General features: G+C 37.7%; 1 protein-coding gene across 9 annotated transcripts in view; it reads left to right on the top strand.

Annotated features, from left to right (window-relative positions):
* Window positions 1-420: 420 nt before the first annotated feature.
* Smr (nuclear receptor corepressor smrter) overlaps window positions 421-13,966 on the top strand; it is a 150,623-nt gene continuing 137,077 nt past the window's right edge. For 6 of the 9 annotated variants that reach the window (XR_011899704.1, XM_019047455.2, XM_019047451.2 and 3 more), the window contains exons 1-2: window positions 421-688; window positions 5,659-6,189. Coding sequence is in view for 6 of the 9 variants with exons in the window: in XM_019047455.2 (XP_018903000.2) it covers window positions 6,113-6,189 (77 nt within the window). In the remaining 3 variants the exon portion in view is untranslated. The other 3 variants (XM_019047452.2, XM_019047450.2, XM_072299412.1) reach the window with 3 other exon arrangements.

Genomic DNA, 13,966 nt, shown 5'->3' with positions numbered 1-13,966 from the left:
TACGATTATTTTAACACCCAACGATGTGAGCGTTACCAATTTAGGGGATTTCTTGTTCGAAATTAGAATCATATTTAAAAGCTTTTTGAAAAACGAAAAAAAAAAAAAAAAAACTGAGGCGTAAAACCAACTAAGTAACGTTATCGAGTGGATGGATACTAAAATTTTGGTATTTAAATGGTAAGTACAACTATGCTTGTTTCATTCTTAGTCATTGAGCCCTGCAGTGGTAATTTACAGTAGTGCTACAGGGCTCACCAGTTTCTGGTGACAGCGATTAAAATCATTCTGTAGCAGCGCAGCACCAGTCCGGACGGCACAGTCTCCTCTCTTCTCTCTGCCAGGCGCGCGCTCTCTCTCTCACTCACATTACCCCTCCTTGCGCAAGGTGACTCCCCTTCGAGCTAAAAATCTCTCGAGAATGGACTCGTCTCAAACCTGTTTAGAAGTTGCCTATTCTCTGTGCTCGCGAGTTGAAAAACAGCGAGATTGAAAATTTTCGTAGTTTGACCGTTTCCGTGCGATAGACCCTTTTCAAAATACAGTTTTTGCTTTAAAATTTTGTATTTTGGTGTGTATGTCACCGAGATCGAGTAGTAATCGTTCAGTGCAGTGTTTGACGGATCCTAGTTTCGCAGTTCGTTTCTTGAACAGAGCGAAGTTCTCGGGTGCAAACCGTTATTCCCAAGTGAGTTTCTAATTTGTGCTAAATTCAGTTAAATCACTGAATCTGTGTTATTTCAGTGTTATTTCAGGTCTAATTTTATTCCGTACGTCGCCTAACACAGTTTCATCGCGATTCAGTCGGAAGTAGGCCATTTTGTGTGAATCGTCTAATTTCAATCATCTGACCTCTCCATCATTCCGTTCGTAGTTAATATTTCGTCTGATTGCCCTCTGAACCTCAGCATTTTCATATGATTTTAACCCTAGCCACGATTTTCTCTTTTCATTTCGTAGTTTTTTCTTGTCTGGAATCTTCGACCACACATCTGGTTTGTACTCACAGCACTCCTAACATCTTACATTGTTATTGTGAAATCGTCTGGCAAACCTTTAAGAGCCCAGTTGTGTAACAAATCCCTGATTTAAATCTTAATCGCCAGTTTCTTTTGATCTTTGCCTCAAAAGTATGCTCCTAGTGAGGAGCATCCTTAAACTTCTTAATGGAAGCGACTCAACAGCCCACTTCCCTGTGCATTACTTGCTCCTCACCTTTGGCCTACTTGCATATTGGAATTGGAAAGTTAAATTTTGATTACAGACCACACATAACGATTAACTGCATCTTAATCAAGTTTAAACCATCCCTTTGGTTATTCAAAGTCTAGAGGTTCGATCCTCAGCCAGGTTCATCCGATCCCTATAATTGAGCACCCTAAAATGTCCCATTGTTCAGTTTAGGTCCTTGAAAAGAAGCGCTGCACCGTAGTCATTAGTTTCTAGGAAGTAGATCCTCATATTCAGAACTGATACCAATATTAATATCATTTGAAATGTCTGTCCTGAGCGCTGCAGGACCTCCTTGAGCGATAGTAATAGGCTCTCTACATTTCACGGAAATTACTTTCCTTCCAAGGACTCCAAAGCCCCTGCTGTTGCAAACGATAGTGTTTGCAACTTTAGAATTTTCATTACTCAACTTTCCTTGTGTAGGAAAACAGGAAATAAAGAAGACAATTTTAAGCGCTGTGGCTCAATGGATCGTCCAATTCCCTTCTACCGATGCTTAAGCAAAGACTGTGCTCAATTCGTATTAATAGTTTTCCCAGCGTTTTAATCAATTGTTTTTTCTAATCAATTTTAACATAGTCAATGATCTCCCAAAATGTTTTAATTATCAAGTCAAGTTTTGTAGGTAATCGACAAATTCCTAACGATTCAAATTTCAATTTCTGCGTTTGAATCTAAATTCAGGATCCAAAAATGTTGAGGTAGCCTTGCTCACATTATGAAGGAATTATTTAGGTAAATTTTGATACACAACTTGCATTTCATATCTTGTCCCATGCGTACTGGCCCTTGCTCTGAAGGAGTTATAGAAGTTCCTCAAACAGAAATAGTTTAATTGGCAGATATATTTTAATGCATTTAAAATATTCACGATTACTGAACACATGCCCGTTCGATCTTCATTTGGGCAAAGGACTTGAGCCGAACTCACCATGGCAAAGTTGAAATGACCATGAAGTCCTCATTTAGGTATTTGAATAATGTTTGACCTCCGTGATAAATTGTAAAATTATTTATTTATTCATTTTTATTTATTTTAAAGTTGGTACATAAACTTCCTACAAGGGATCGCACAAGTCATACAAATGAACAGATACGTACAAATGATTTATATTAGGCCATGTAAGAACAGTATCCTAGAGTAGGCAGCAAGGAAGTCAGGCTAAGGTATCAAATGAAAATCCGAAATAGGTATACGGATCCCTTTGCAAAGGACAAATTACTAACTGAATGTTACATTTCTGCTAGAGGTCATCTTAAGATGAGGCCAAAGTCAAATCTTGTGCATAAGGAGATGGCTCAAGGGTGCCATGTGAATTCATATGTCAACTGTTCGCTAACTGGAGATGACCAAGATTTTCATAGTAATCTCCCTCCCTAAATTTAAAGAACCTAATGAAGTGAAAAAGCACTGAATTCAGTTAAATTATTAAGTACATCACTGAAAATCAAAGAAACCATCATCATGGAATTGTGAAAACTATTTATTATCTGTTTGCGTAGGTTTCATGTTCTGGTCGAAAAATTATGATACCTATCTCACATATTTTTCAGTAATTACTTAGTTTTCTGGAGCCTGTATCTCCTCTTTTATCTCAGTATAGATTGCTTTTGGTGAACAAGAGCTTTTCCTTGCAAGCTTAGAAGTTATAAGTTAATAATTAAAGAAATAGGTATAATTCAATCTTCACACATTTTTTTTTTTTTGCCGAATGGAGTTTACTGTAAAAAAACAAAAACAAATATAACTAAATCTATTAATTTATTGATTTTAAAAGAAAAAGTTTTTACAAAATATTAATAGTGATAATAAAGTGACTTTAAGTTGTGCCATTGAGCACAGCTCGTTCGGCAGGACAAATGCATTTTATATTTACAAAAATCAAATACAAAATTCAGTTTAGTATAGTTAATTTTAATCTGGGTGGTTAAATTCTGGTGCTCCCTCTCTCAAATCCCTAGAATAGAGTGTTGTGTGTTGTCTTAGAGAAGGAAAAAAGGAAAGTAAGAAAGAGGAAGACAAATAAATAAATAATTAGGACTCTTCAAAACATGAATACAATATACAATAAAATATAAATAATTATAATATCAATTTGTGGAAGCATGTGAAATAAATGTGTGTGCTTCTTATCAATCTTTTTAAGTACATATTTTTAAATCTATCTTCATTTTCAGTATTGTTGGATAAAATATTAGAAAGCAGTTTATCTCTGTCGTTGAAGATGAAAATCAAGCAAGAATACAACTCAAAGAATTCGTTCAAAATCATTGTGTAAAATTCAAGTTAAATTCCCAATATTAAATGAAGGCTAGATCAATATTTAATCGGCATAGTAAAATATTAGAATTAAGCTGTTTTATTTTTATAGTTACGCTCTTGGTTCGTTCATCAAATATTATAAAATTCGGTTTTTTCCTTTTTTTTCCGGTACTTTTTGGGGGTGGTTCAGGGGGAGTAACTTGAGACTTGAAATTTTGCAGTTTTCTCAATTTTCTTTTGACGTTTCTAATATTCCTTTCGACAAGGAACTAATCAGATATTTTATCGAAATATCTAGCAATGCTTTTTCTGATTCGTTTCCGCCCCGAGTTGAAGAGCACGCGATACGGCAAGTGCATTTTCAGATGCCAGGTAGTTTTCTCTCCCTGGTAAAAACACTCGTGATGTCTTGTTTTCGTATTCTGCCCACGCCAGTCCAAGTCCGCCGCTCGCGCTTGTGGTCGTGGCAGCGCTAATCTCACCCCAGTGAATTTTTTTTTTTTTTTGTTGGTTCTCAATTTCCGTTGTGTTCCATAAACCAAGGTGGCGTTATGCAATCATTTGTTCCCAGTGTAATTTTCTATCGTGCACGATCGCTGATGGAAGCCCACGGTAAAGTTCTCTCCGTATGAGTTCTTAGTTTTCAATGGAATGAGATTTTTGAGAGTTGAGGGAATCGGATTGATTTTTCCGACCCATCGGCAGAAAAGCAGCGAGTCGGGGAAATCCGGTTTGTCCGCGTTTTTAAGCGTAAATGAGTCAGCGATTGTCGGAGTCAATCTAAATGTGAAAGAAGGGAAGCCATTTTTTTCTCTTTTTTTCTGTTTAAATGAAACAAGTTAATTCACGCGAAACGCTGAATTTTAGGATCGCAACGTGTTCGGCACTACCTGCAGTCGAATTCCCTGGTGAACTTTCGGAAGTTCACGCACTAAGTAAATGTAAAACTGAAAAATGACTTTTCTTTCTTTCTTTCTATTGTTTCATGTCATATTTGCAAAGATGTCGCCTCGTCCTAACAAACGTCTTGAAATTCGTGGAGGAGAAAACTAAAATTATTTTTAAGCGGAGCTCTAATTTGCCTCAGGAAACCCCGCGAGGTATCCACGAAATTCGCTGGTTTTCGAAGAGGTATGGGTGGGCCAACTATCGGGAAAAAAGTACTGAGGAATCGGAATCTTCGTAATACTGAAGATTGCATAGTAATTGAATAGACCTGAGCGTACTGCGCAGCCATTCTGATGTTTTACGGGATTTTCTACCGTTTTTTTTTTTTTGCCCCTTCCTTTTAATTTTATGAAGTCGGAATCTAATTTTGAGCCTTCAAGCTTTCATGAAGAAAGTAATGAGAAAATTTTCTTTAAAGCAATTGTTGTTGAGTATTAGTAAGCCCTCGAGGGGTGCCAATTTTCTTCAAATTTTCACTTTCTGAATTTCTAATTGGGTCAATCTACTTTTAATTTGTCTGCTCAGTCTCAGGAAAGACTGCTCCTCTCTTTGTCAGTCTTGCAGTTTGCTGCCATTTGGCTGAAAGTGTCATTAGCAGTATTCATATGTTTTTTCCTCTCCTTTATTGTCTCCTTAAAGCTACTGAAAAAATTATAGCTCGAGGTATATTCTAACCATTGTAATCATTTTTACATTTTTGAAGTGATTCGTAATTAATTTTGCTGGTGGGTGATTTGGTTGTGTGAAGAGGGCTGGAGAGCTGACTTTAAAGTATGTCCGTCTCATTCTGTTTTCGTTTAGGCAATCATTTAAGTACTTATTAGAAAATAAGAATTCTTTTGTACAGCGGTTGTATACATCGGAAAAACCAAATTAACAGAGAGATTTGTATTTTTAGGTTGGTTGCTGTCCAGATGTATGAAAATGACTGTACTCTTGTGTCTGATACAATTTAATCAATTTCTAAGTTAGTTTCACTAGTTTGTTTCTTATCAGAGTTAGTTCATCGTATGATTAGACAAAAGTCCATCTCCGTTTAGCAGTGAATCAGCACCCCTCAACAAGTTATTACATTCATTAAGATGGTATCATTGATTAATGTTGCTACAGGAAAGCTTTGACTTTGATCTCAGCATACAATGAACAAGCTCTACCTTTTGCGCAGAATTTCCTGAGAAAGACATTAATTAATTGCATGAATATTTTTGTTTCAGATAATGAATCTGTGAGATTCAGCTGAATCGGTGCTCTCTTGGAGGAGTAACCTTGCGGAAATACTAGATTACTGGTTTTCAACATGAAGTAATACTACAGGAGGATTCATATCTGTCATCCTTTGCTGATGTAATCCTGATACAGAATTGTTTATTGTGTGCTTAAGAACTAGCAGTGCTTTTTTTGTGCTAGTTCTTCTTAATTGAAGTTTTCGTTTTCCATTTCATGGTTTAAAAGATTTAAAAATGTAAGTGCTTCTTGCACATTCATTCTCTTCTTGTTTTCTGTTCCGTTCATTAAATTTTAATTATTTTCCCAAATTTTTTCTCCGGAGTGTGAGTGCAATAAAATGTGCGGTGTATTGCTGTGATAGTGATTTTTGTAATGGCCGGACAACACAAAGTGTGTGCGGCCAGTGCTGACGCGAAAGATTAGACGTGGCTGCCCCGTCATATGGAGACGGTTGCCCATACAGGCATGCCCTCGCAATCTCAAATGGCTTACGCACAAAGGACTACAGCCCTTCACAGGTAATAACATTTATTTATGCTGCATTTTTATTTTTGTCCAGTTAAGTAAGGTAAGCGTGCACCTGTTATGCCCCCTTTGAAAATAAGATACCTAATAAACTTCTGGAAAGTAATTACTTAAACTTCATCAATATGCTTAGGAAGTTGCGTAATGCCTGAGTGTCTATTGATAGTAAAAATTAGTATCATCAAGCGCAATTCCAGTTTTGCTGTGCTTTCGGCATCACCCCAGCCAGGATAGCAGGGTTCAATCATCCTCTTAAGACGCGCCTTCAACCCAGCTAGCGGCAATATGCCTACACCCGTGGTTGAATAGTTATTTCACGGCGATTTTACACAAATGCTGTCAAAAAGCGAAGGCTGCTTGCGCAGTGATGGCGTCTTTGAGATTATTCCTGGTGCCCCTTGCAAAGTAAACCTATAAATGAATTTTACTAATCAAATGTGATGCCTACAAAATTGGCACAGCCGTGATTTCTACTGCCTTATTTCTGTCAATGAATTTCCTGTCTGCACAACCATAAATTCCTCCTATGACGTACATGATAAGTATGGAGGCTTGCCGCTTGAAAAAGTGACTCCTAAAACTTTGGTTTGGAGTTGAGAATCTATCGTGGTTCAAGACATTATTTTACCATGTATGTATGCTGCTTAGATGATCAGCTCCCATGAATTTGACCCATGATAATAGAAGAATCTTTATCATAAAATTGTGTGGATGTGATGGCTTTGCGGAAAACTTGTAATCTAAAGAAGTTGACCTATGAGTCGATAGCAAAGAGTTTAACAAAGCACAGAGAGCTGATCAATTTGGTTTGGAGCAAATGTCATATCAGGTTCTATAACTTTAAGAAATGGTTTCTTAAATATTTCCCCCGGTATAACGAATTGATAGGAAAATTTGAAGAATGTTGAAAGAATTGATTCATGCTGTACTTGATACTTGTAGATTGTTTCCTTTGATCCATTAAAATCTAAATGTTGTGGGACAGAAATGTTTTTAGACGGCAATCGACAAGCAAATTTCATATCAGGAGAGAAGGCAACGAACATGCGTTAAGATTACAAAATTTTACCCAACAGCTCATAGTTCAGTCTCATAATTCTCTTTTGGTCGTAAGAGCAATGAAGTTTACTTTTAAAGAATCTTAATGAATTTCTGCATCCTTATGAAGTCACCACTAGGTTTCTTAACACTCTGACTAGGTATAACCAGACAATGTAAGATTCCTTCAGCTCAATTTTTCCATACCTATAATTGCTGAAAAATTATCGATAAGAATCCTGCTTCAAAAATAACGAGGAATGTTGGGAAGTTCACAAGCAAAGAAACTTTTGTTAAAACCTTTTTGCAAAAGCGATTCAAAAGTTACGGGTTTAACTCGGGTCCGTTCTCGGTCATTGGCTCATTGCGTGCGCAACTTGAAAGTATTGGAACCACCCCTTCATCAGTTTTTTTCGTTTAAAAATTTAAAAGTGCAAGTTTTCGCAGGCTTTGGTTTTTTTTTTTGTTTCGTCAGACACTCGCCAGCAATTCCGACAAAAGTAAAGCATTTTCTTAGATCCTCTCTATGTCCTCTGTGAGACGGATTGAGAAATCCTTTTTTTATGGGGGGCGATTCTGCCGTCTACAGCCGTGACGGAAACTCCACGGGATTTTCCTTTTATGCGCTCGCCATTGTAAATTTTGATGAGCTCGCATCGCACGGTGTCATGTGAAAGCCTCGGCAAGGAACGCCGAATGAGCAAAATGTCGGCCTAATCGGAGATATTGAACCACTGTCGCCAGTAATTTTATTCTTCTTCTGGCCAACGAGATTCGGCGTGTTTCATCACATTTGCTTGCATATGATGTGCCTCTTTCTCAGTGGTACTCATATTTGAACCCCGAGCCCGCGCACCCCCAAAATACGCGGCTTATGTGAAGTACAACAGTGTGTCTAGCATCAGGGAAAACCGGAAAACATCCGGCATTTTGGCCGATCAGGAAAAAAACAGGAAAATCGGACGTTTTATCAGGAATTTTACTTACGCGAATCTCCTCAGCGGAGTAAGTCTTACTGCTTTTTGCCTACCGTGCCAGGAGTCGAGAAAAATCAGAAAAATATCAGGAATTTTCAAAGTGAAAAAATCAGGAAAATATCAGGATTTTTCGAAATTAATAAATACTAGACACCCTGTACAAGTTTAGAAACCATGCTAGATGCTTTCTCCCAATGGGTTTTCCCTGAAGGTTTACCCCCCCCCCCCTTTTCCCGTCCTCTCTGGTCGTACCTATTTTTGGTTTTAGATAATTTCGATCGAATTTGACGGAAAGGTACCTACTTGGTTCTCGAATCAATTTCCGAGAAATGGGGCTTTCAAATTAATTATTAAATGGAGTTTGACGCACACGAACTGTATACTTCGTTTTAAAGGTTGATTCGCCCGCCTGCATACTTCGAGATAGGATAAATCAAACTCTTCACTCTGTTCGGTTTTAGTAAATAGGAGGTACTGATTGTCTTTTATGCATGTTTATTTTCAAAAATCACCTATATAATATAAATCACCTAATTGATTGATAGCGAATAATTTTCTCCAAAGGGAGGTTCGAAACGCGAATTTTCTCTATGCCCAAAAGACTGCGTCGAAACCACTCGAGTAACGGTTGATTCTGTACTGATGTTTTTATAGGAGTCGAAATTAGGTAGAAGCTTAATATCCGGTACCTTTCATCAATAATATCCAACGTTACTTCAAATGGAATTGATTGCGTCCTGTCAACCGGTCCCAGATCCATTCGCTATTTTGTCTGTTTAATCTTGAGCCTTCCTATCAATTTCCCTACTTACTACTAAATCGCATAACAGCGGGCCCCGATCACTATGGAATTGCGACATTCACCCAAGGAAATAATCCGTAAAAATGAATTTTTAATTTTAAATCTCAGATTTTAGAACCTTCTTAGGTATTATATCCGATTTCGTACATAGTTAACTCACCAATTTCATGTGTTCCCTATTATGTAGGCATATCTATTCCATTAAGTCCATTCTAATTTTCAAATTTATTATAACTGAAACACATAATTTCTAGACGAGCTCAGTACTTAGATACCATGAAGTGGTGAATCTGAAGTTTTCGCTCGCTAAAAAGTTATAATTTGCCTACTTACTTGTACCGAATTTTTCGATAAACGATTTCAATGCTCTTTATCATGCAATATTTTCCCGGTGCGCTGGCTTTTTCTTCGTCACCTAGCTAGTAGTGGGTTTTGGATCAGGGTGGAAAAATCTGTAAAATTCACCATGACTTCTGTTTCTAATGAAAGATTTGCTTTTAATAACCGATTTGACGTAAAATGATTTTGGCAGCTGCTCGGAACATGAATTTCTCCTTCCTCAATTGAGTTTGGAATTTTTCAACAAATCTAACGCATTCTTCGTGAATTTGTGATGACGAGAAAATACTCGAATACCTCGAAATACTTACCCTAGTGCTCGCCTCTAAAGGACGCAGTAACTCATAAATCCAGTGTTAGTAATAATCTCTGTATAGTTATTTTAGCTGTACAAAAAATATATGGATTTCAAGACAAGAAGACAGCAATCTTTGCTATTTCAAAGTATGTCTCGGCAACGACTATTTCTAAGCTGGCTCTAACGTTAACTGAATTTCATTTTCAATCCGATGCCCAACTTTGCATAATATCAAGTAACTGTTTTAATATGTTTTGATCTTTACAAATATTATTTAACAACCATTTTCCATCCAATTCGATTGACTGCTCTCATTATTCTAAAACCTTAATTTCGGATCTTCTTTCAAATATGGCCGCACTTCGAATCATTGTAGATGGAGGCGAACACTAAATTTATCCTAGGGGAAAGTCCTCTCATAATGTTAGAGACAAAAAAACATAGTCAAGATCAGCATCATAGTTATTTTCACAGTAGTTCATTTGAAGTTTTTTGGAGTGAAAGTCGGGCGAAGATTACTTTTTGTCGTGGCCTCTTTTTTTTTTCTTTTTTCGTTTTTTTTTGCCTGTGAATGATTTTCACGTGCCCTACCTTCATAACACGAACGCTATGACGTGGCAGTTCGTCCGCATTTAACCTGGCGAACGGGGAAAAAAATGAGGAACTTTTTTTTGTAGGCCTTTCCTTTTTTTGCAATCAAGTTCACCGAAAACAGGTGCACCTCCTCGTTTGGTTCAGTTTTTCCCGGTGTTTTCGTAAATATCCTATGCGTTTTTCCCCTCTTTCGTGTTCAGCTTTCTTTTGATTTTGCACGCCATAGAGAATGCGTATGCATGCTGCGGCGATGAGTGCTAGCACTCAGTCAGCCTTGTCTCGGTGTCTAATTATTGCAGCCGCAGCTCATGGATTTTTTGAAGATCCTAAAATAGACCTGCTTTCGGGTGAAGGGACAGCTGGATGGGAAGTTTTTGAAAAATCTAGTAACGTAGATAAAACGGTGAATTTTACTTAAATATGTCGAGGTTGGGCTCTGGAAAATCAGTCGTCAAACCGTGAGTTTTCATATCCGTGTTTTTGTTTCCCCCCTCATTTCCCTAAGGGTCACGAACGTGCCCGCAAAGCGACTTTTCTTCTCTGAAAGTCGGAGTGAAGTTAGGTAACTTTGACCTATGCAGCGAAGGCATTCTGAAATTCAACTGAACTTGCAACCCTGCATGCAGTTGGTCGAACAGAACGTCTTTAGAAGAACGCATTCCTCATCGGAGCATCAGCTGTAACCCCAATCAGCCTTATTTGCATTCAACGTTGCCTGATTTTCACTAATGTTCTACTTTTGAACGGCGTAAATTAAAGTACACACTCTTCTGAAACATCCTATCAATTTCCCTCTGGACGTTAAAAATATTCTCTCATCATTTCAAAGAGGATTGTAATCTTTAGTTATCTGATTATTCATTGTAGATCATGTCTATAATCTATAAGATTCGATTATGTAAGGGAGTCAGGGAGATTCGGGTAAAATCCGTCTAATTGCCTTCTTCACTCGTCGCGTAATGACGGTGAAAGTCGAAATGCACGCTATTCTAGTTTCAATCGGGGCAGATTTCTTGTCGCATTTCATGTCCACCATGTTAAAATATTGATCTTCATCCTCGGAATTTTTTTTACTTTGTTTCCTTCAGCATCTTCAGTTTAGCTCAGGGGTGCGGAAACTTCCAATAAGGGTTCCCCCATATCAAGTTATCCTTGTATTTTGCCCGACACATAAAGTATCGCGGTGGACAGTTTTGGTCCCTCAAAACAGCGCCATTCAATGTTTTATCCCCCACTTTCGTTTCCAAAGTTTCCTCAAACCCTACGTAAAATGCTACAATTTTCTATCCTCAGTGTCATCAAGTAATATTCCACTGGAAAAAAACACATTGGATCTAGAGTCCAGACTCTTGAGAACATCGACAAACAAAAAATACTCTTGATTCAATCGGATTTAAGCTTAAATCTGATTGAATCAAGAGCTTTTTTTCTTGTCAATGTTTTCAAGAGTCTGGACTCTAGATCCAATGTTTTTTTTTTTTTTTTTTTTTTTTTTTTCTTTTTTCCAGTGCCCCCTTTTCTCAAATAATAGTCATGAAAACTTCTCAATTTACACAGTAAGTTTTTTTAAAGCCCTTCAGCCTTCTAATCTACTGCTCCTAGTTCAAATCGCGTAAATTTTTTGTACTCACCTGCCTTTCAGATTTTGTAATTTTAAATTCATTATCGTTCCTCCATTTTAACTGTAGATTTTTCTGTCGTTTCCTGTGCCTCTCAGGGGCTTTATCAGTGACAAGTTTTTGAAAGTCCTGATGGTGAAAGGTACCCTGAACCCGGTGCGCGTTTCATTACCTGATGAGAATTTGCGAATTTTCGCGAGTGTTTAGGCAACTCGGCGACCGTCTCGGTGCGGCTCTTGTTGTTCTGGTCGTCATCGTAACACTACGATCGTCGACGTTCTTTGTACTAGGATTCGTGTATGTCGTAACGCCGGTGTCGGAGTACACGTCGACCCTGCTGAAACGGTCGCAGGTTCAACCACTTCTAGCCTGTCCGCTGACCTCCATTGAATCAGCTCTAGAAATAATTCGTTGCAATAATGGCACGCTCGCCTTATTTCTCCTTCTACATCTTTGTTTTGTTTTATCAGCGTGCTTGGCAAGTCAGGAAATACAGGGTGGCTACAGTAGAAAACTTAAAGGAAACAGCGCTCGACAACCCAAAAGCCATAATTGACGAATGCAATACATCATAGCAATGGGAATAGAGCGAGAAAGCCCACAAACCAGGGAGAAATTACGGTAGAAAAAAAAAAGGTGGTGACCCCACAAAAAATATCTTGGTTCCTTAAAAATTGCCTCACGTTATCTGCAATCCGAAGACCATGAGGTCTGTTGAATTTGCAGCCCTGGGTTGTTTTCAACCTCTGTGTTTTCGAAACCTAAATTGATTTTCGTGAAAATTCGTTAGTTCCAAGGGTATATTCCGAACTGCTTTCCATTCCAACTCCGAAGCGGAGTTTTGGAAAGTCTTGTAAAGTCAGCACAATTCTGGAAAAGATGAGTTTTAGCCTATTGTAATGGGTTCGGAGGTTTTCTGCTGCATCTCGAATTGGATGGTGGGGTCGTGTCATTTCTCTTCTCTTTTTTTTGGAATCATCATTCTGATCAAGTCCTAGTCCTCTTTTAGAGACGATGTTTACAGGATACGAGTTCCGGTTCGTTTAAAAATTGGAAAATGTGGATTTTCTCCGTATTTTATTGTCATTGTAAACTGTCTTACGATGGGGAAAATCTAGGTTTCTAAAATTATGTTTCGGTAAAGAAACTATGAATAATATCTTATAATTTGGCCTAATGTTTTGTTTGCAACTTAAACCCCGCAGCGGATTTCTTTCCTTCGTCTTCCACTTTTCAGCAGAAATTATTTTTTTCCGCCATTGTTGTAGACTGTTTTTGCTTAGATAATAAAAAATATCCTAAGCATCATAAGTAAGTCCGAAATTGTGCATAATATTGTTCCTTATTCAAATCGAACGTACATTCCGTCGCTTCATGAAGTTTTTATTGAGAAATGTACCCTCATTGGCGTTATCTCTGACCATACGACAAAAATTGCCCTAGGAAAGTAGCAACATGACCAGAAAGTCTAGAGAGTAAAAATTAGATCAGACTATTAGCTAATTATTACCTATTGTATTGCATGGTAAAATCTGTAGCAGGTCTTTAAGCCGGATTTGAAAGTCTTAAAATTGTCATTCATCAGCCTGTGTCGTTCGAAATCGGCCCGAAAAATCTGGATAAATCAGGAAATTATAAAACTATATTTATCAGGGTTGGCACAGTCAGGGAATACCGGGAAATGTCAGGCAATTTTAAAAAGTCAGGGTAAACCATGAAATGTCAGGGAAAATTTGTCAAATCAACTTATCTTGCTTTCTAGAACGGGTTTGAGGTTTCGAAAAACAGATTTTGTCAGAAAACTATTTTCTATCGCGTCTTCCTAACAATCTATCATATCCTCTATTGTCAGGGGATTTTACCAAAATGTGTCAAAATTTGTCAAGTCAACTTAACTTGCTTTCTAGAATGGGTTTGAGGTTTCGAACAACAAATGCCAGAAAACTATTTTCTATCGCGTCTTCTCAACAATCTATCACATCCTCTATTGTCAGGAAATTTCACCAAAATGTGTCAGGGAATTTCATTTTCAAAATTCTGTGGCAACCCTGTGACCACCTTTTGTTCAACAACACTCGTTTGCTTGGGGTATTTTGAATTTCC

The sequence above is a fragment of the Bemisia tabaci genome, chromosome 4 (assembly GCF_918797505.1).
Source record: "Bemisia tabaci chromosome 4, PGI_BMITA_v3".
In the NCBI taxonomy this organism is placed as follows: Eukaryota; Metazoa; Arthropoda; class Insecta; order Hemiptera; family Aleyrodidae; genus Bemisia; species Bemisia tabaci.
Note: the sequence above shows the minus strand (reverse complement) of the source record. Positions and strands in the feature narration are given on the sequence as shown.